Below are 22,021 nucleotides of genomic sequence, written 5' to 3'. Positions count from 1 at the left end.
ACGATCTTCGTTGTTGTCTTGTTCACCGGTGACGAGATTCGCGTTGACAATTATGCTCGAAATGATTTGGGTTTATCCTTTATGACAATCATCCCTCCTAATGTGTATATTAGCATGCAGTCGCATATTACATGAAAGCAAATGTTCGGACTGCTCGAATAAAAAAAAAAAAAAAAGAGCAAATTATTTTTTCATTAGGATCACAATGCGCACACGCACCAAGCACAAGAAATAAGATGCAAATCCCTTTAATAAAACGAAGAATCCAACAAAGCAAGTAAATAACATTTACAACCACAAAAGAAACCTGTACAACTCTAAATACCTGGAGTCACTTCTATTTTCTCAAACATGTTTTCTTTAGATATTTGGTGATAACTGGTGGTAGGTGGGGGGTTACCACGAACTGTACTTTAACTTTTTGTTCATGACGAATGAATGCCAAGCGACATTCTGCTTCATCCGCGTGCGTGGCTGAACGCTACGGGGAGGAGGTCGCAGCCCTATTTGTACAGGATGTCATAATGGCCGGGTCTGTACAGGAGGAAGATGCGTGGGTCGCCGCCTTCGGGGAAGACGTGATGATTGACCGTTCCGCCCTCTCCTCTATCCATGTACTCCACGAGGATGGATAAGTTCAGGGCCTGGGCTAAGGCGATGATGTGAATGTGGTCACTTTCTTTCGACATGGGCTCCACCTCCTTGGAATAGAGAGCGGAAGAAGCACAAGCATGAGGCACTATTTTTCAAAAACATTCATGGAGGTGAAAGTAAAACGTACCTGCTGACAAAACTCCTTGACGGAGCGTCCTCCCTCGATGAAGTGCTGAAAGAAACCGTGCTCCCGCTGCAGGTAGCCCGAGGTGAGCAGCCGCAAATATACGACCACGTAGTCCGACACGTTCTGGTCATTAAAGGATCTCAGCAGCTCCTTCAAGCTCGGCTGCTTTTCGCACAGTTCGATCAGGTCCATGAACTGGCGAGACAGTCGACAGTCGTGACTGACAAATTCAGCGATGGCAGTTTTACCACGTTTTCCTCTCGGGCAAACTCACAGTGTGATGGAAGTCCTCGATGGTGAACTCGGTGAATCCCTGATGAACCAGGTCCAGTTTGCTTTTCGCCGCCACCTCTTTGAACCTGAGCAGAAAGTCGACAATTCGCACGCGCGTGGGGCTGCTGGAGCTTCAGTTTGCAGGAAAGTAACAACAAGCACTCACTTCTGCAGCTCTTTGCTGTCATCGAGTAGAGACTCGAGATGCGCAAAGCCAAAGGCCCTGTAGAAACAATTGCCGTCCGGTCTTGTCTTGCGGATGCGGGAATATTTTTTGTACAAGTCCTGTGATCAAGCGGCAACAAAAACGACAACATCGGTACGGTACGCTGAGGCAGAACACGGCGACGAGGTTTCACTGACCTTGATCTTGAGCTGATAAACTACGTCCTCCTCGGAGTACTCACTCTGCAGAACGGACAGTTCCTTTCTTTCCGACACTAACGGGTTACTGTTGGCTATCTGCAAAGAAGAGGGGGAAAAAAGGACACTTGATGAAAAACCTCCATTGAAAATGAGGACAGGTCCTCGCAGAAAAAGCAAGTCTCACCTCCTGTTGAATTCTGTCCTGCTGTGCAATTATGGCCTCGTCATACGCTAGGCAGTTCACGCCTATTAAAGAGGGCAGAATTGTCTGGATTCAGACATTATGTGACAGCGTAACAAATTCGAAAGGAGGTCTCAAGAGCGAGCGAGACATAATCATGACGTGACAGTGTATTGACACAAAACACATCGCTGGGCGGTTTGGTTTCAAGTTTAGCGTACCGCACGAACATTTATTAACATCAAAATCTCTGCCACTTTACGCACGTTTTCTCTTTGTGCCGCTTGTTAGCTTTAGCCAACAAGCTATGGCCTCTTTCTCTCTTTAGACGCTTTGGGCTCACGTCAGACAACAAAGCCCGTGCAAACCACTCGGGTTTGATGTGACTTTAAGCGAAATAAATGAGTGGCCTCGCTGCGTGTTGCTGTGTTATGTTTCCACTTGTTTTTCTCACCCTCCATCTCCCCCTGTGATGATTCTTGCTGCTCCTCCGCCATCTTAGATGTCCACAACCGTTTCCGTGGTTTTTTTCCCATAACTTTATTGCTCATATGCAAACGTACAAAAAACAGTGACGTACGTCGAGAGGGCGCTACAACCAAAAGTCCTATACAAAAAATAAAACGTATTGTGCACAACTTGGAATAGGATGACGTCACATTCACCACAATCACACGAGTGTAATTGAACTGGTTTAAAAAAAAACACACACATATTGTGTACAGTAAGCCCTTTCTCTTCTCTATACGCTGTGTTAAGTGTCATGATTCAACAATTATCAGCACGTTGCATCATTTTCAGCATTGGTACTTCATACTGGCATACTGGTTATGCAAATTTCGTACTTAAACTTTGATGGAAAAAATGTAAACAATTGAGCACATATTTTCACAGGTGGCTCGTAACGGGCTACATTTACTCCGTTACATTTACTCAAGTAACATTTTCCATAAACTGTACTTGTCAGAGTACTTTAAATGCATTGTACCTTTTACTTTTACTTGAGTATTTATGTGAAGAAGGAGCGATACTTTTACTCCGTTACAATGATCGACATGCCGTTCGCTACTTTTATTTATCCATTCATGCGCGTGCGTGTCTATTTTTAGACTCCATCTTCGACTTCCGCATAGGGCAGCCGTTGCGCCAATCAAATGGGACCGGTCACGTAAGCCTTCGCGAGCCAATCAAAAGGACTCATTTTGGGAAACTAAAACAGCCGCGCGAGTGTGCTTCCAGAGCAAAACACAACAGCAGCAGCAGCAGCAGCTTTGTCGTGCAGCAAACTTGGATATTTCGACCAAACACTTTGCGGTAAGTCGCAGATGTTTCTATCGTTGTTTTGGCAGTGGATGTGGCAAAACTAGCACGATCCGTATGGTGTCGCACGCGCACACTCAATCACTAATAAGTGTGTTGAGCGCACAGCTTCTTGGTGAAGTGATTGACGTGAATGAAGCAAATGATGTTTCTGTCGGGCCCAATGCAGTGTTGTTGCTTTTTGGCCACTTACAAATTGAAATGGTGGCAGGTGCGCCGTCGCCTCCCATATATTATTTTTTTAATTTTATTTGATGTTCATGCCCTGATTTAAAAAAAAAAAAAAAAATCAGAAGTTACTCACAAATGACTCTTTACATGAGTAGTTTTTCATTGAGTACTTTCTTCCACAAGTAAATATTTGGATGACTACTGTTTACTTGAGTCATATTATTCTAAAGTAACAGTACTCCCAAAATAAACACAGTCAAATTTGTATTCAAATATTATTCTTAAAGGTGGGGAAAAAATGATAAGGTTGTTGAAAGTAAAGTACAGGTGTGAGACAAAATAATACTTCATATTTGCCATAGTTGGAGTTCTCGCTATGGCATATATTTGTAAGAGAAGGCGCACACCCACAAATCTGCATTTCCTTCGGTCCAGTACAAGTGTGCTGTACACGTTTCTTTGAAATGCATCCCTGCAGTTTTGAAGATCAACTGCTTGTTTGTGTGTTGTGAGCATATTCCTGCTAGACAATCTGGGCCTTGTGGACCAGGGAGGCATGAGGGCTAACCACGGTGGGGTTTGTCCCTGGTTTGAACCTCACGGTGCCGTTTGTGACTCGGTAGCCCGCGCTGTGTGCCTCGGACGCCTGGGAGCGGCTACTCTGGCTCTCCCGGTCGTCCGGATGCTCCCGGCTGGCGCGACCCCCGAGGCCTTCGTCGACCTCGTCGTCGTCGTCGTCGTCCTCCTCGTCGCCGTCGTCGTCGTGAGTCACGGGCGGGTAGCTGCGTCTCGAGGAGTGGCGCGGAGACACGGTGGCGCTCGCTGACCTCGAGGCTCCCTCGTCTGTCTGCCCGAGCAGCTCACCGCTCTGGAGGATAGGCGACGGCGTCGGGACGTGGGGAGGAAGGCGAGTTCCCTGCTTCAGAAGTACACGACACACAAACACACCGTTATAGTTATTTCAATTCGAGACCAGTGGTTATCAAACTGCTGTATATTCGGCAAGTAGGTTTTTCAACAGCTTAAAAAGTACAACCAAGCTTAAAAAAAATTCAGGTTTGTGAACCACTTTAATGACAAACAGATGCCTGTAGATGGCGGCGTTGCATCACTTTGGAGTTGAGATTAGCACAGTTTTTGGGCGGAGGATAAAGATGAGGCGGTGAATCTCGGCTTGTCACGTCCATGAACAGGGAGGGAAATGCCGGCAAAGTTTAGGTGTGTGCCTATATGTGTAGATATATCTATAGATATAGATATAGATATGGATGGATGGTAAGTATAAACCGAGTGTGTGAGTGTGTGTGTGTGTGTCCCGATCAGGAGGAATGAGGAACGCCATGTAAAAAAGCCACTGACGTTCATCTTGAGCCATGCGGTGAGTCAACGTCGCTTGTGGCACGTTTATGAGATCTATAGCTGTCAATTTATTATGAGAAAGGCCTTTCTCACTCTTGTTTTTGGTAGTTTGATTGTTTGAGGTGTTACACAAAAGCAAAACATTTTGCGTCAAAGACCATTCTCCTTTTTGGCCAGGAACTCGTACTAACACACCCTCATGTTCCACTGCTGATTACTAAAGAACAGAAAAAGCTAGAAACAAACGGGGTTTTTTTTCGTTTTTTTTCTTTTTTTTGTTCTCCCGGTGAGAGAAAAGTGTGTATTCTTCCTTTTGGTAGGTTCGGTGATTGAACACTCAAAACTCAAAAATTCTGGCAGTGAATGAGTTCAAGATGAAATGGAAATAAATGTAATGAACTTCAAAGTTAAAAACAACTGAACATTACTGAAGCAGTGAGTCTCTTGTGTACCACTAGGGGGTGCACCACACTTTGAGAATAAGGCTCCTTTTTGATTTCGTGTTGCGGTTGCCATTTTCAGCTTAGATTTGTTGCCCCGTAGGTGACCGCTACCACATCCCGTTTTGCAGTGTTTTGACAGAAAAAACCTACCAGTGATAGGCTGTTGTTTCTCACATATGTCTCCACCCTGAGTCGGCTCTCCTCATCGCGTTCCGAGAGCCCCTCTCTGCCCTTGCGCGAGTTGAGTAGGACCGGCCGACCCAGGTAGTCGTACGCTCCTTCCCCTCCCGCCCACCTCCCGCCCGAGAGAGTCGAGTGGCTCTCCCGGCTGTGAGCCAGCTCCTGTCGGCACGGCGAACACACACAGATCACAAGTGGCTGATTAGCGGCCTGTATAGGCAGAAGTTGATGATCCGTCCCGTCCGAGGGCACCGTGGGAAGGGAATTGAACTCGGGGACACCCGAATTGGAGATGGGGGCCCTTTAAATGACTTGGCATGCAATTTTTGACAATTTGGAATGCTTTGCTTCTATTATTCTCAGACTCCAAGATGATTGCAGCGAGCAGACTGACCCCCAGGGAGGACAAGGTTCCATCCACCCTCAGCGGGATGCTCTCCTCCGTCTGCAATGACACCAAGGAGAGAGAGAGACGTTTACACTTGGATGCAACTCCTCGTGGCAAACATTCCCGTTTCCTTCGAGAGAGACAAAGGAATGGCTCCTTCCCGCCGTCTCTTCCCAAGCGCTACGTTATCGCTTCATTTCATGTCCGGCAAAGAATCACTGAATATAAGTATACGTTGGTAATGAAACGTCGATCTGAGCACTGAGCGCATGGGGAAACCTGCCGGTTTTGTCTCGCAGGCGGAACTGGGTCGTGCGCCACGGACGAGCAAAGCGGGATCATGCGTTTGTTCTGCGTTGGGGAGAAAAAGAAGAATTCAGTACCGCTCCTCTTGCATCTGTGCTGACCGAATTCATCCTCCTGAAAGAAGCTTGCCGGGACAGAGTGCTTATTTCCTCCCTGTGCAAAACAAAAGAGGGTAATATGAGATCGACGGTTCGATACAATCGTCGGACAGTGTGTTCATCCCATTATCTTGCGTGTATTATTGCGCAATAGTTTTTCCACACTTCTTCTCGGTCAGTTCCCGCGTCAGCATCTTGTTCTTCTTCTTCTGGTGGCAGGTGACGGTGATGATGATGATGAGCATCAAGATGAGCAGCCCCCCAGCCACGACCCCCACGACGACCATCAGCGTCTTTTCCGTCGTCGTCGTCTGCCTCTCGGGAAACTCTGCGGCAGGGGAAGGAAAGCGGGAAGCGGTCGCGACTCCGCGGGGAGAAGAAGCGTCGAAGGCTCGACGGCCGACGTCTACCTGTCACGGAAATCTGCAACTCGGCCGCGCCCACGCCGACATCGTTCTTTGCCACGCACCGGTAGGTGCCGCCGTCCGACAGGCTGAGGGGACGCCCGAACTCCAGGGTTCCGTTGGGGTGAGGGATGGCACCTTCGGGCAAGGCCTCACCGAGTCTGCGAACGCAACACGACGCACGGTAAGAAGCTATAAAAACAAGCCACCACCTGCTACAAAATTCGATTCTTTCCATTTGTCTTATTCTTCAAAATGTTTTCAACCTTTAATGTGACCTAGAATCTGTAAAACTCAATTAAAAAAAACAAATACATTTGAATCTTTTTAAGAGGGGAAATAAAATTCAACCTGAAATAATGTGGTTGAACAAGTGCGCACACCCGCTGATAACCAATCAAATTCAAACGCATACCATAACAAAATCTCTAGTTTTCAAACAAAAGCTTCTGCTAGAAAGCAGAAAAATGTCAGAAGTTAAATGAAGCAAAATAGCATTCAAATTAAGATCACGGAATGGCATAAAAGAAAACAGTCGGGGAAAAAAATGTGAGTCATTTTTTATTTATTTTTATTTTTTTTGAAGTTTTCAAGGGAGTATTTTTGTCATTTTGAGGCAGTGAAACATTCAATGACTTCATCGTAAAATAAGGAAACATTTTGCTATACGCAGCGAATCCATTCTGTTTCGTCTTCCTCCTCGCTCCCGCTCTTTCAGTTTCCCCCCTTGCCCCCCCCAATTGAGGCTACCTTTCCCTTTTCCTCCGCCCTCCATCTGCACAAGCACAAACACGACGGCGTGAACCCGGCGATGCCTGTTATTGACAAAACCAACGGGTTTGGCGCGCCACGAGTGCGTTTGTGAGTGTGCGTGCGTGCGTGCGTGGCGAGGTTGACGGTCTTGTTTGTGCGTTCTTACACAAGGCGTGTTGGTGTTTCAAACAACAAGTGTGTTACTGGAGTTGGACTGCAAGTGGGAGCCATTTCGCCCCCATAGAGTAGGTGTGAAATCTGAGGCAACGTGCCAAAATCTTTCCTTAACTTAAATCGAGCAATCGATCACGCAAATGAAAATGTAATACAAAGGGGCAATTATTGGAGCTCCCACACAGAACATATTCAATCGCAGAAAGGAAGTACAACTGCTTAACTGTAAACAAACGCAATGCAGTTCAGCCTCTGGCTGGTGGATGTCATGGCTGGCAGTAGGTCAAATATTATTTTCTTTATAGCATAATCATTCAGTCTGCTCAAAATGTTACGACGGGGGTTAACATGGTGCCTTCTATTCCGATTAGAACGGGTTTAGAAGCCCGAACCAAATGGAAATGCGCCATACGAACACCTCGGTGTGCGCATGCATTCACCCGATCGCGTCACATGGAAACAGTCGACTGGAGATCTTCAATCAGAATGGAAAAATGCATGTAAGCCCACTGTTGCGTTTGTCTGCATCGTTCATTTCCCCAAAATTGAAGCTGTCAATGTTTCCATTGAAATGCCTTTGTGTGTTTCTGTTTCCAAAAAGAGAGAAGCAAGGTTTTTTTTTTTTTTTTTTTCTTATTTGGTTCATTACATGACCTTAAAACCTTGAGTATTCCCAGAACAATGACTGATTTTCGAGGATTTCACTGTTGTAAGGGGCCCCCTGAGGACAACCATAACTACGATCTGACTCAAAGTGACACGTTATTTTTCTCTGAAAACCAAAGACCATTGACCGCACCCTGATGACTGATTTTTAATCTCCAAAATTAAGCAAGCGCACGATGACTCGAGCACGCCGGGCTGCTGATGTCAACGTATAATCGCGCCAGGGGCTTACTGGAAAAGGAACAGTGACCAGACGCTTAGTCACCAGACAGCCATTATTGCGAGGCAGTTCCAACTGTACCTGGCCCAGGTGAAAAGCTGCGGTCTGGGGTTTCCTCCACTCACGCAGCTCAGGGCTGCACGCTCCAGACCCACATACCAGTCCCCGCTGTAGCCCGACACCTCGGAATCGGGAGGAACTAGGAGGGATGCATACAAGCCGGTTGAGCGCGCACGCAATGTTTGGAAGCTGATTTGGTCATCCAGTTTTCATTCCACTCACAGTGTACGACCAGCTGGTTTTGGTGCCTACGTGGGCCTGTGAGAGTCGGATGCCACACCAGACAATCCAGCTTCTTCCCGTTCATGCTCCTCAAAGGGTGCAAAGAGTAGTGGGCGGTGACGGCCCCGTTTTCCCACGAACGGTTGACGGACTGACCGCTCAGCTCGGTGTCCCACGACAGCAGCGGCGGCGGGCGGGCCAAAGAGCGGCACGATGCCGCCTGCCGATATGATTGACCCTCAACCACAGTCACAGCGTCCAGGGAGGAGATCGGGATGGCTGAAGGAGAGAAATATCTTTACAATTGTGCAGAAACTAGAGTTAGAATCATGTGGAAATGTATTTGTTTGTCTTTGACTACTTGGCCGTGCACATCTGAAGCTCTCAGCAAAACAACTACAGTAGTGCTAATCTTAAAAAAACAGTGCTCAAAATTGATTCATTGAAAATTAAGATTTTTATCAATTTCCAAAACTTTGACCATCATTCAACTTCTTGTGAATTATTATTATTATTATTGTTTTTCAATCTTCATTTTAGCTCGGCTAGACCTTAGTAGTCTTACACCCTTACATCTGGATTTTGGCCTGTTTTACTGCCGCTTCTCCTGTCTCCACTCCCTCCATTTCAATCAGGTTTCCAAACTCGTCACAGTACAGAATCAGCTCTTCAAAGTGCTAAATGATGTAAGGTTGAACACTGACTCGGGAAAGGTGTCAGTTCTTGTCTTGTTGGAACTCAGTGCGGCATTTGATACTGTAGAACAAGTTGAAAACGTGGGTAAGACTACTGGAAGTTTTTTTAAATCTGATCGAATGCCAATGACATATGGGGTCCCTCAAGGTTCAGTTCTTGGACCCCATTTGTTCAGCCTGTATGTGGTACCCTTGGGTCAAATTCTTCAGAACTTTAATGTTGACGAGGATAGCTATGCAGATGACACACTGTTACGGATATCTAGCAGTGTTTTCAGATGACCACACTTCAATTGAGGTGATGTGTCATTGTCTAAAACAAATAAATAACTGGATGAATAAAAATGTCCTTCAATTAAGCTTGAACTAATTTCATTGTTTTTGGCAGGAAAGAAAAGGGTTAGGGTTAGGCATCAGGGATCGTTGTTAGTAAATATCTGGAGTCACACTCTTTAAAGTCCAAAACGTTGGTGTACTGATAGATTCCGATCTAACTTTCAGCATTGATCTCAAATAATCACTAAAACACCATCTGAGTCTGCAGCTCTTAGAGTCCTACGTGGTTTATATTCCACGAGCAATTGTTTCTTATATTCAGGATCTAAACCATATAATGATATATAGACCAGTAGTAGAACTTTAGAACTGGAGTAATATGTTCTGACCTCTTTGTTCTGCTCAGAACCCAGCTGCAGTGTTTTGAATGAGTTGGAACTGTTTAATGCTCTATTGGGGGGAGTCTAGTCATAAGACTATTACAATAGTCAAGCCTACTTGAGATAAAAGCATGCATGAGCTTCTCCTGGTCTGTTTGGCACATGCAAGCCTTCATTCTGGTTATGTTCTTCAGCTGGTAGAAGGCTGTTTTAGTGATTGGTTTGATGTGACTATTGAAAGTCAAGTTAGAATCTATCAGCACACCAAGGTTTTGGACTTGGTATTTGGCTTTTAGAGAGAGTGACTCGTGGTATTTACTAACAGAAAACCTCTTTCCTTGAGTGCCAAAAACAATTACCCTGGTTTTGTTGTGGTTCAATTGGAGGAAGTGTTGGTTCATCCAGTTATTTCTTTGTTTTAGAAAGTGACGCAAAACCTCAACGGAACTGTGCTCATTTGGAGATACTGCTAGATGATATAACTGTGTGTCATCTGCATAGTTGTGATAGTCAACATTAAGGTTCTGAGCAATTTGACCCAAGGGTAGCATATACAGGCTGAACAGGAGGGGTCCAAGAACTGACCCCTGTTGGACCCCATATGTCAGTCATTTGATGGGATTGAAAAGTTCTAATAGTTGCGAAACAACTCCTTTCCTCCCCATTTAAGGAGTGTTCCATTGAGTCCTACCTACGTTTCAACCTGTTCAGCAGTATGTTATGACCTACTGTATCAAACGCTGCACAGAGATCCAACAAGACGAGGATTGACACCTTTCCACCTTCTAGCATTTAGCACTTTGATAAGAGCAGATTCTGCACTGTGATGTGTTCGGAAAACTGATTGAATTTTGTTGTGAGCTTGTCAATCACGGCAAACGGTATTGTTCAGGTTCTTGCTAATGATGTCAGAGAAATGTTGTTGTCTAACTTGGTTCGAATTACAAAGACTTTAAGTGGTCATCAAACAAACTAAGCGATTAAAATTTGAATATAAAATGCTCATTATGCATGCCTATATTAAAGTAAGATATCTAAAAAAAAAAAAAAAAAATGGAATATTGAAGAGTAGCGTGGAATTCCTTGATGAAATATATTTTTGTTGATTTATGAGTGAATTGTTTTTTTTTGGTCTTCCTCGTCTACCCGCTGACCAACTTCTCGTTAGCTGGACCCTGTCAGCCTATTGAGGCCTCCTCAATAACATCTGTGTGATTACACTGAGAAGATTTAGCTCCCTTTTCGCTGCAGTCATTGGACTTGCTGTGTTGTGCGCTTTTCATTTGATGTTGTGTTGCTTACTTGATTAGATTTTGTATTTGCAAAATATGATGATAAACTCACTCCAGACCGTGAGAGTCACTTCTTGGTCAAAGGTTCCGAAAGGGTAGGAGTTGACGTGACATTTGTAGCGCCCCTCGTCTGAGACTTCCGTGCTCAAGACCACCAAAGATGAGTCCACAGTCGGGTTGCTGCTTTTGAATCGTACGCGGCCGGACCATGTTCCGAAAGCTGCAAACAAGGAGAAACAGACTAATTGTGACCTTAAAATACATTTAAAAAAAAAAATATATATATATATATATATATATATATATACTGTGTGTGTGTATATATATATGTATGTGTGTGTATATATATATATGGTTAGTCAGGCAATGTGTGTGCCATATGTCACCATAAAAATAACTATTATACCTTAAATTTTACACCATATTCTTTTTCAAATAGTGGGCTCAGTACTGGTGTGTTGCCTTAAGGCAAATGTGTCAAACTCAAGATCCCCCCCCCCCCCCCCCCCCCCCCCCCTCCACCCAGGTCATTTTTGTTGCTGTTGACCCCAACCAAAACATCTCAATTTGGTTCAAAAAAAAAAAGCTATCCATCATAAAAATGAAAATAATTACGTAATTCAGTGAGTCGATCGTTGGGGTTAAACACAGAATATAACGTATTAGGTAAGCGACAGGAAATGTACGCAACTGCCTCAAGCTCGAGCCACACACCTACTCCGTAAACAAATACAGTGATAAAGACAGGCTAACGAACGGCGTCTTTTTTTGCAGTACTATAACCCTTTTAGCAAAAGATGCATAACACAAAACTGTAGCAACACGTAGACAAACCATATAGCAAAACTGCATATTTTCTTTATCCTCTGTGAAGATCGACTAATATTACTGCCAGCTGAGACTGTCTCCATGTACAGAATATCTGTATGTCTGCCTTATACTGCCCCAGGTGGCCAAAGAGCATACAACAGAATGAGCAGTACAATTGAAACATGACAAATCTCTTTAATTGTCATTACTGTATGTTTTTACAAATTATAATATTATGAAGTGATACTTTTTTCATTAAAAAATTATTTATTTATTTTTGGGGAGGCAGGAACGGATTAATTGGCATTTCCATTCATTTCAATGGAGAAAGTTGTTTTGGTTGGTCATGAAACTTGTACCTCAAGGCACCACTGTAACATGTTCGCTCAAGGGTCGCAGCTTACATCCTGTTTTGAAACAACAACTTAACTACCGGTCTGGCCGTCAACACGGTGAGCCGTGATGATCTGCTCCCAGCCGTCCGAGGTCTGCTTGAACCATGTGACCTGCACCACGACACTATCCGTAGGCTGGAAGCGGCAGGGCAGGACCGTCTCCTCTTCGGCCACGGAGCGGAGGGAGTCATCTCGGGGTCGCTCGACAAATTCTCCTCGAGTCACTGCAACGAGCAACGGTGGCCGTTAGCCCGCGGGCCCGACTTCTGAGAGTAACGTCACCAAATGAAGAAAATAGACTGTCGGGAATAAATTGCGACCATTTCAAGGAGCGAATATTAGAATTGAGCTCGCTTCTGATGGCGTTTAGGCCAAGACGAGAGGAGCTGCGTTCAGGAAGTAGAGAGCAGCACAGCTTTGCCTTATCAGCGCACGTGAAGTTATGCCGCTCGACTCGTTACGCCAGACGACCTGTCGTAGCGCATCGCGTCTGGACACGGCACGTTCACGCCTGCAGGCATTAACGACAGACGTGCAGTATATGACGGCCACGGTGTGTGTGTGTGTGTGTGTGTGTTGGCTCATGTTTACAAATGTACAGATAAGCTGTCACGTGACCCTCAAAATGTAAACATGCACTTTTACTATTGGTGTGAGAATTTTGTTCATTTAAGAAAAAAAAAAAAAAAAAAGATGACTCTACCTTAATTCCTCAAAAGTACCAAATTTTTGATGACCTTGGATTAACATTGTATCATATTGGTATCATACTTTTCTATGACCTCGTTGGTCACGATTTACAACGCTGCGTGTTGAGAACAGGCCTGCGTGTGTCATGCGAGCGGCCGTGATTCATGCAATTTCCCGCCGACACCTGTCGGGTGCACCGTGACTCTCGGCTTGTGTGGAATCCAGCGGTGCATTACTCAAATAGCTGTCTACCGTGTCGCAGTACGAGACACGAAATATGAAAAATTCTCTACATTTTGAACCCCGCGACGATTAAAACAAAGTCATTTCAAGGTCCTTCTGCGGCTGGAACGGATTCATTGCATTTCCATTCATTTCAATGGGAAACATGACTTCGATTTGCGAACGTTTCAAACGGGGTCACGGGACAAATTCAATTTGGTTCCACTGTAGTTAGACGAGCATAAATGTGTAGCTTTTCACCACGGATAGTTTGGGATTTTGGTGTCGACACTGGATTTCTCAAAACCTATGATCATTTCCTTGATTATTAACGCTTATGTCGAACGCTGTCGTCACAACATTTTACAAATTGAAATGTGATTTGATTGACCCTAAAAAAAAGAGACCGTAAGACGATATCGTCCGAAAATGTGACAAGATGGCTGTTTTCGGTGTTTGGAATTTTTGTGACACTCGAAGATAGCTGGGATAGGCTCCGGCAGCCCGCGACCCTCTCGAGGCTAGGCGGTGAGGAAAATGGATGCGTGCATGGCTGGATCGTGTTTGGCCAAACAGTGGCCACTTTCGTAGGAAGTAAAAATGCAGAAGTATTCATTTTCTATGAATGATGAGTGCGCTCTTACTTCTTGAGTTGTTTGTACACCTTAAAAGAAGTGAAAAGCAGCAACCTGTTTTTCCTGCGACGTCAGCCAGCAGCGTGCCGCTGTTGTTTTTTTTCCCCTCGGCCTATTTTGAAAGGCCGCCCCACGCGAGTGTGTTTTCTTCCGTTTGCCTTTCACAATGGCCTCCAGGAGGAGGAGGAGGACACTTTCATCCCACAACAAAGCGTAAAAATACTTCTTACCATACATCCACGAGAGCAGGAGACGGAGCGAGAGCGTGAGCCAGGATGTCATCCTTGCTGGTACCTCTGCACCACTCGGGCCTACAAATCATCAGCCTAAGCTGTTTGACACAGTCATGCTGCTTACTTGTAGCTAGAGTCCTAAATACCGCAGAGAGGAAAAGTCCTAAGATTCAATCCGTTTTCCGCGGTGGTTGGTCGCACACATGGTGAGAGCAGAAGGGCTCGATCACCTGTCAGGTATACACCTGTTTGCTTTACGTGTACACCTTTTATGCTTCCCCTCCCTGTGCACAAGCCAACTTTCCGGTTTGGCAGGGACTGTGTGACAGTTTTTGGCTCTTCTCGCCTTTACTTGCTCACGCCTGAGGCCGCAGACGAGACAAATCAATCCCTGCCAGTTAGCATAGAACCCACCAAAGCTGCCACCTATTGGTGGATTTGAGCTACTACTTTGCCGAGCGATAACGCATATTGTACTTTATATACAGGGTCTTGAGATACAAGGGACCCGACACACATTTTTCAAGGTATGTGCTGCTGTTAGGATGATTTTTTTAAATTTTTTATTTTTTTTGCTTTGACTTGCGAGCACAAACGTGAGATACGAGCTCTGTATGGTGGCAGTGAACGTAACGCAATTCCAACAAGCAAGTTGGCAGAATTGATTCAAACTGTTCATTCCCACTTCCACTTGAAGTTTCCTGTCAAACTAAACATGAAAAAGGAGAATTACACGTGAATGTGCAATAATGATGTATTTAAAACAACCACATAGGTTTGTCTTATTAGAGTCTGGTCAGCCTAATGCTAACAAACAAGGCAAAACGCCAGACGGGTTGGATATTTGAACCTATAGGCATATATTATTGATCCTCTGTGAAGAACCGCTCTTGCGGCTTACAGAGGCGAAACTTTTGACGGTCTCCATGTGTTGTATATCCAGATGTCTGTATTATACTGCCCCCCGGTGGCCAAGGCGTGCACGTTAAAAGGATTGGCACAATGTCCATTAAATTGAAGCCAAAAAATTGGCCAAAACACTATTTAAATTCTACTTCATTGTCAGGTATGTTTTTACAAAGTATACGATACATTCCTACAGTGCTATTTTTCCCCATCAAAAACATTAAAGAGTCATTTTGGAAGGGGGGGGTGGGGGCAGATTTATGGCAGTTCTTTTAATTTCAGTAGGGAAAGATGATTTGAGAAGTGTTTTGAGTTACCAGGCGACTCATGTGGTACTTGGCAGCTCCATGATGGTGACCCCTGATTTATTACCTTTATTAACCTTTTCTTGAGCCAAGGCACACATTTTGCTTTTTTTTTTTTTTTTTTTATAAATCTCATGGCACAGAAAGTGAATCCAAAGGTTGGTTAGATACCTTTTGCCATCTCATGGAAGAGCATTTAATTGTTGTGCGCGTCGCTGGCTTAGACCGTTAAACAAAAAGACATTATTTTAACCTGCAGAATAATTATCACCTATGCAAAACATAGAAGCTGCATACACCTCAATAAACATGCCCCTCCTTTTTATTAGTCATTAATCAATACAATATCGAGAACAAGTGTTAGAAAAGTGAATGACACAAATTTCTCTGTCACAAATTGTGCAAAAGGCTCAAAATTTGAATTGTCCCCAAAGATATGCATAATGTATCAAATGAAAACATGGATTGTGTTCTCTCTCCCTGTCACTTCTTCAGGTCAATTGTCGCATACGTGTCCTGGGCATGAGGAGTCAAACCCTGAGGAGACAGTGAGAAACACTCAACAATCATCGTCATCCAATTAGGTGAGCGCCCGCCCCGAAGAGGGGCTCAAAGACTCACCGTGTAGACGCCTTCGTCGGCATACTAGCGGAGGAAAAAAGAGGCAAAGTTGTTGAAAAATGGCACAAGTCGGTGGTACATGTGCAACTGCATTTTACCTGCTTGCCATTTGCCTTCGCCTCTGCAGACTCCTTAGCGGCGCGTATCTGTAGGTCGTGCATATTACGGTAGAGGAGGAAGATCACATTTACTCATTGGTGTTTATGAGGAGCTTTCATTTATAAGGTCGCTCTTCAACGTGCATCTTCCTCCTTTATCTGTATGTACCGAGCCTTTTTTTTTCGGAAGCTTTCTTTCGAAATCACACAGGAAGTGAAGTCACATTCACTGACACGCACTGCATTCAAGTGATGCATTCTGTATTTCGAGCTGTCATCCTATCAGGGATTGATTGTTGCTTGTCAAACTGGGATGCGTTAATACAGACAATAATGAGGGAAAACACTCGAGAGGAAATGGAAAAGGGATGCCAACCTTCAGCCTGCAGTAGAGAGCGGTCAGGATGATGCCGTACAAAAACAGAATACCATCCAGCACATAACAGATCTCGGGTTCCTTGAGCGCGGCTACAGAAAGAAGATAACAATTGTGACACACACACACACCCAAAAAAAAAAGATCACATAAACCTCCTGAAAATATTTGGAATTATGGCATTAATCTGACTGTCGTAACACTGCAAAAATGGGGCTCTCGGTGCAGTGAGTTTCACAACCTCTTTCAATGAAAAGCTCTTGGAGACGTCAATCAAAAGTGAGCATAATGCAGGCGTACCTAATAAGGTGTCCAGTGAGTGCAAGTCACTCCTCTGTCTTCCGCCCAAATTAAAAGGAAATGAATCACTCTGACCACATGAGGCTAGCAACATTTGTGTTGCATTTGGAAAGAGTCTAGACTGTTCCAACAGCTTGAGCAGTTGCGTCTTTTGGCTGGTGGCCGCCTCAAACATACGGCGGCCAACAAAACGCCTTATTGAGCTTGACGCTTTGAATTGAACTGGAATTATTAAGCCAATCGCTTCATCTTTTTACTCCCCTACTGAAGACTAATTTCAGTTTTTGTGTTTGTTTTTCGAGCGCAGCATCAAGCGACGTGTAACAGGGATCTGCTTCTTTTTCCACACGCAAGAAGCGAAGACAAATGGAAACTTGAACACACACGAGAGAACGCTCGTCTTGAGAAGGTTATCAGTGAGCGCAGCCGCTAAACTCACCAGCTCGACCCAAACTCATCCACAGAGGAATAGCCGCCAGGAACGGGCTCCTGCGCCACGAGGTCATGGTTCTATCGAGTCCAGCACACAGAGTGACCCGACGGGAGACTTTTCGGCACTGAAGAGCGATGAGGTGCAAAAATAACAACAACAAAAAAAAAAGTCACAAGCGAGAGGGGGAAGTTGTGGTCTGAGCTCGACGTCCATCTGTCTCAGATCTGATCAGGCCACTCCCCCTTTTGAAGGCCAAACCACAGTCAAGTCAAATCATTTGGCTCACTCACAGTACAAATGACAAGAGTCCTCTTTTGATTCGGAGCATAAAATATTTATTCAGCATTCGAAATCACATATCAGGCGAGCAGGAAGTGAGCCTGGCTAAGGGGCCTCGGCCGGGTCCGGTCGCGCTTAGCGGTCCACCTCTCCAAAAACGATGTCCTGTGTGCCTGTCGAAAGAAGAAGGAGGAGGAGGAGGAGGTTTATGACCACGAGGACACTCGTGTTGATGATGTCACTTACCAATAATGGCCACTACATCTGCTAGCATGTGTCCTTTGGCCATTTTGTCCAGACCGGCCTAGAAGAGCGAAAACATGCACGGAGTCAGTTATCACTTAGTTTGCTAAAGCCACTAAATTAAAACAATGCTGCCGAAGTGAGCGGGAAGGAAGGAGCAGACAGCGTATAAATACAAATGGCCCAGCGGGTACTTTAAAAAGTCAAAGTGGCCTGTGGCCGCGTTTGAACTTTTTGCCAGCGTGGTCTCGAAGCGCGCACCAGGTGGGCGAATCCGGGAGCTTTGATCTTGCAGCGGTAGGGCCTGCTGGAGCCGTCCGACACCAAGTAGACGCCAAACTCTCCCTGTTGGCGCAACACGAACACAAACAAACGCAAATAAGCCTTTCGCATCACAATGCCCAAAAGGTTCCCCAATTAGCACCACTGCAAAGGAGGAGGAAGTTTTCATTCGTTTCTTTCTTTATTTTTTGTAACTGTTGTTTGTGTGCTAGTCGGACGATTCGCGAACAACTAAGCCGACATTTGATTTTGTCAGTTTAGTGCAGGAGCAGATTCTCTCATTGTCCTTGAATCGTGCTGACTCTTTATGTCCAGCTGAGAATGGTTAAAGTGATTTATATCGATAGGACAAGATGCGGTTGAAACGTGAACCTTGGGGGCTTCCACTGCCGTGTACGTCGCCCCTGGGGGGACCTGGTAACCCTCGGTGTACAGCTTGAAGTGGTGGATCAAGGACTCCATGGACATCTGGCAGAAGAAGTGCACACACCACACGTCAGCGCTGTGCGTTTGATCTCTGCGACGCCGTGCCGTGCTCACCTTCATCTCAGACCTCTTGGGCGGAGCCACCTTGGCGTCGTCCACCTTGATCTCGCCTTCCGGCATCTTGTTAAGGGCCTGGTGCATGATCCGCAGCGACTGCCTCATCTCCTCCACCCGACACAGATACCTGCACGAGACGCGCTTGAGCCGAGGAGCGCGCGAGGGAGAAGAAGCCGGGCGGCCGGCGGTTTACGGACCGGTCGTAGCAGTCGCCGTTGCTTCCGATCGGGACGTCGAACTCCACCTCGTCGTACTTGTCGTACGGCTGAGACTTGCGCAGGTCCCACTTGATGCCGGAGCCTCTCAGCATCACACCGCTGGCCAAGGGATAAGGGCAACAAAATACGGCAAATAAATGTTGAGGCACGGTCCCAATACCCTAATGAAACTTGGTTTCACCTGAAGCCATAGTTGAGGGCTTCCTCTGCGGTCACCACGCCGATATCCACAGTGCGGTTCTTCCAGATGCGGTTATTAGTCAGCATCTGCAAAAAAAAAAAAAAAAAAAGGGCCTAGAGGAGCAGTCGCTGATCTCGGAGACACACGAACGACAACGCACCTCTTCCACCTCGTCGATGCGGATGGAGAAGTTCTTGCACCACTCGTAGATGTCGTCCATCAGGCCCAAAGGAAGATCCTGAGACAGACTGCAAGAGTCAGCCGATCGGCACTCACGCGTTGATTCGACTTGCTTTGGTTACCTGATGAACGCCACCGGGTCGGATGTAGGCGGCGTGCATTCTGGCTCCGGACACTCGCTCGTAGAACTCGAACATCTAAGAGGGGGAAGTCGCAATATCACGCGTCTCGTAAACTGAACCGCCGCGTGTTTTCCGCCAAGAGTCGACGGTGACCTTCTCTCTCTCCTCGAACATCCAGAAGAACGGGGTCATGGCGCCGATGTCGAGCGCGTGAGTGGTGATGGCCATGATGTGGTTCAGGATGCGGGTCATCTCTCCATACAGAACTAGCGTTTCGCAAAAGAGCGGACGGAGAAGTTGCAAATTCTACAAATTCAAATCATACGTTACCTCTGATCCACTCAGCGCGGGGCGGTGCCTTGATGTTGAGCAGCCTTTCCACAGCCAGCGAGTAGGCCTCCTCGTTACACATCATGGAAACATAGTCCAGGCGGTCAAAGTATGGCAGAGCCTTCGGTAGGAGGAGGAAGTCAAGTGTTTTGGGACTGGAAGTACATTTTTTTTTTTTTAAGTAAGTCTTGTGTAGTACCTGCAGGTAAGTCTTGTACTCTATGAGTTTCTCGGTGCCACGGTGAAGCAAGCCAATGTGCGGGTCACACTTTTTGACAGACTCGCCGCTCAGCTCCATCACCAGACGCAGCACTCCGTGAGCGGCCGGATGCTGCGGTCCAAAGTTGATGGTCAGGTTGGACACGTCCTTCTCTGCCGGGGGATCTTTGTCTGACCAAACAAATGACACGCATCGCTTGAAATATACGTTGCAGACATTTTCCAAGCGTGAAAAGGGTACCATTCCATGGGGGTGGTGTCCAGTTCTCATTAATAGCAGTGGGGTACATCACTGCGCCAGCATACTGCTCAGTCCACTCCACATCTGGCTGCCACTGTTTCTTCCTAATATCCAACGTAACAGTCACAACATTGCAGTCAATTGCCTCCATTTGTTTTGGGTGTTAAGTAAGTAGCCAATCTGACAAGCATACATTTCTAGCAGCTCCTCGCGTGCATTCGTACTTTGAAATGAAATCTCCTCAGGTTTACGTTACAGGTCAAACTGTGTATGAGTTGGCGTTGACATACATTTTGTGTGTGCATCTTGCCGTGTAGCTCAAGCTAGCGCGACTGACATTTGATGCAACATTTACACTTTGCGTTGACTTACCGGCTTTGCAGGATAGCGCAGCAAGGCCTCTCGATATGACCATTTATTGGATTCAATATTAATTTTGTTGAAGGACGTCCCAGTTTGGTAAGCGACCTCAACATTGTGGCCGCCATCTTGGTTGTCAAGCCACCTCGGGCAAATGACGTCATGGAATATCTTCTTCGCCCTTCAGAAAGATGCAAATGGCGAACGCGAGTGCCGCCGACTGGAAATAATTATTATTACAATATAGCGGTGGTTCTCAAACTTTGTACACTAAATACCACCACAATGACCAACATTAAAATACGCTAACGGCCTAAGTGGTCATCAAAATGGAGTTGTTGTTTTTTTTTTTTTCTTCCTTAAAAGTACGTTTAACATTATTGCAAGAAACCGCAACACGATGCAGAGCTAGAACATTGCGCTTAAATATAGGCAAAAACTGTCCTTAATGATTTAATTAATTTGCACCATAAAGTTAAATAAAAATACTTACATAAAAGTTTAAAAACAAACAGTTCTTAAAGAGTAAATGCAAATCTATTGTACTGTAGATAAAAAGTAAAAAATGTACTGCAACAGATTTGTAATAGATGCTGTAATTTTTTAAAATTATAAATCATTCAATTTAAAATGCTTTACACAAAAGTGAATAAAAAATACTCAAATATTTGTTTTTTTAAAACACACTTGTTCAAGATTAAATGCAAATTTATTGTACTGTACTTAAAAGTGAAATGCGCCTAAACTGTACTTAAACATGTACCGTAGTTGATTTTTTTTTTTTTAAATGTACTGTACGTGAAAAGAAAAAAATTACTGTACTTTATTTAAAAAAACAACAAAAAAAAAAAAACAGGCTGTATGAAGACCTACAAGCTTCATTCTAATATGTTTGATTATATTTCAGGTTTTGAGTGTATTTTTTTCTTTTGTCTTGAATTCAGTGCTTCTGTCGGTACTCGGAACACAGAGAGAATCACTGCAATATATAGAGAGGTGGGTACTAAGCAGCTACATTTACTCCGTTACATTTACTCAAGTAACATTTTCCAGAAACGGTACTTGTCAGAGTACTTTAAATGCGCTGTACTTTTTACTTTGACTTGACGTGTGCTCGTCTATTTTTAGACTCCATCTTCGACTTCCGCATAGGGCGACCGTTGTGCCAATCAAACGCGAACACGAATGTCATTTGACTCCAATTCACCAATCAGACGACAGAAGGCCACATGACCGGGTAAGTAGCCTTCGCGAGCCAATCAAAATGACTCATTTTGGGACGGAAAAACAGCCGCGCGAGTGTGTTTACAGAGCCAAACCCAACAGCTTTGTCATGCAGCTCTTCCATTGTGACTGCCCAAATTTGGATATTTCAGCCACCTTCTAACTGGAGGAAACAGCTTGCGGTAAGTTGCAAATACTTTTGCTGTTGTTTTGGCAGTGGATGTGGCACAAATTAGCACATGCACACGCGCACATAATCCCCGCGTGTGTGTTCGGCACGAAGTAAAGCAAACAATGTTTCCGTCGGGCCAAATGCACGTGTTGTCGTTTTTGGAGCAGTTAAACATTGAAATGGTGGCAGGTGTTTGTCGACTCCCACATATATATTTTGTATCTGATGTCCATGCTTTGGTTAAAAAAAAAAAATTCATCATTTCATTGAGTACTTTCTTACTCGTAAATATTTGGATGACTGCTTTTTATTTTTACTTGAGAAATGTTCAAAAGTAACAGTACCCTTCCTTGAGTCCAATATTTGGCTACTCTACCCACCTCTGAATATAGAAT

General features: G+C 45.0%; 4 protein-coding genes across 9 annotated transcripts; all 4 read right to left on the bottom strand.

Annotated features, from left to right (window-relative positions):
- Window positions 1–232: 232 nt before the first annotated feature.
- otub1b (OTU deubiquitinase, ubiquitin aldehyde binding 1b) lies at window positions 233–2,189 on the bottom strand. The gene is made up of 7 exons (XM_061764470.1): window positions 2,056–2,189; window positions 1,605–1,666; window positions 1,418–1,516; window positions 1,221–1,339; window positions 1,056–1,140; window positions 782–976; window positions 233–701 (listed from the first exon to the last, which is right to left on the bottom strand). Exons 1-7 carry the CDS (start codon window positions 2,150–2,152, stop codon window positions 504–506), a joined length of 855 nt encoding a protein of 284 aa, XP_061620454.1. The 5' UTR covers window positions 2,153–2,189; the 3' UTR covers window positions 233–503.
- Window positions 2,190–3,432: 1,243 nt separating this feature from the next.
- On the bottom strand, window positions 3,433–14,261 carry nectin4a (nectin cell adhesion molecule 4a). 6 transcript variants are annotated; one of them, XM_061764465.1, is made up of 11 exons: window positions 13,991–14,261; window positions 12,252–12,437; window positions 11,061–11,228; window positions 8,366–8,644; window positions 8,165–8,282; window positions 6,277–6,431; window positions 6,032–6,194; window positions 5,846–5,921; window positions 5,469–5,519; window positions 5,045–5,236; window positions 3,433–4,008 (listed from the first exon to the last, which is right to left on the bottom strand). In XM_061764465.1, exons 1-11 carry the CDS (start codon window positions 14,040–14,042, stop codon window positions 3,616–3,618), a joined length of 1,833 nt encoding a protein of 610 aa, XP_061620449.1. In that variant the 5' UTR covers window positions 14,043–14,261; the 3' UTR covers window positions 3,433–3,615. The 6 variants fall into 6 exon arrangements, with proteins under 6 accessions (XP_061620449.1, XP_061620448.1, XP_061620452.1 ...); XM_061764464.1 differs by having other exon boundaries at window positions 3,433–4,011; window positions 13,991–14,257; XM_061764468.1 differs by lacking the exon at window positions 5,045–5,236 and having other exon boundaries at window positions 3,433–4,011; window positions 13,991–14,258.
- Window positions 14,262–15,508: 1,247 nt separating this feature from the next.
- On the bottom strand, window positions 15,509–17,241 carry fcer1g (Fc epsilon receptor IgFc epsilon receptor Ig). Its single transcript, XM_061764290.1, has 5 exons — window positions 17,039–17,241; window positions 16,300–16,391; window positions 15,924–15,971; window positions 15,826–15,849; window positions 15,509–15,741 (listed from the first exon to the last, which is right to left on the bottom strand). Exons 1-5 carry the CDS (start codon window positions 17,103–17,105, stop codon window positions 15,688–15,690), a joined length of 285 nt encoding a protein of 94 aa, XP_061620274.1. The 5' UTR covers window positions 17,106–17,241; the 3' UTR covers window positions 15,509–15,687.
- A 103-nt stretch (window positions 17,242–17,344) lies between these two features.
- Window positions 17,345–20,400, bottom strand: ndufs2 (NADH:ubiquinone oxidoreductase core subunit S2). Its single transcript, XM_061764289.1, has 14 exons — window positions 20,243–20,400; window positions 19,871–19,974; window positions 19,610–19,800; window positions 19,411–19,531; window positions 19,234–19,346; window positions 19,081–19,155; window positions 18,939–19,016; window positions 18,779–18,864; window positions 18,577–18,696; window positions 18,377–18,506; window positions 18,209–18,304; window positions 17,816–17,899; window positions 17,558–17,615; window positions 17,345–17,484 (listed from the first exon to the last, which is right to left on the bottom strand). Exons 1-14 carry the CDS (start codon window positions 20,392–20,394, stop codon window positions 17,447–17,449), a joined length of 1,446 nt encoding a protein of 481 aa, XP_061620273.1. The 5' UTR covers window positions 20,395–20,400; the 3' UTR covers window positions 17,345–17,446.
- Between the last annotated feature and the right edge of the window lie 1,621 nt (window positions 20,401–22,021).

This window comes from Phyllopteryx taeniolatus, chromosome 23 (assembly GCF_024500385.1).
Source record: "Phyllopteryx taeniolatus isolate TA_2022b chromosome 23, UOR_Ptae_1.2, whole genome shotgun sequence".
NCBI lineage: Eukaryota > Metazoa > Chordata > Actinopteri > Syngnathiformes > Syngnathidae > Phyllopteryx > Phyllopteryx taeniolatus.
This window is presented reverse-complemented; position numbering and strand designations above follow the sequence as displayed.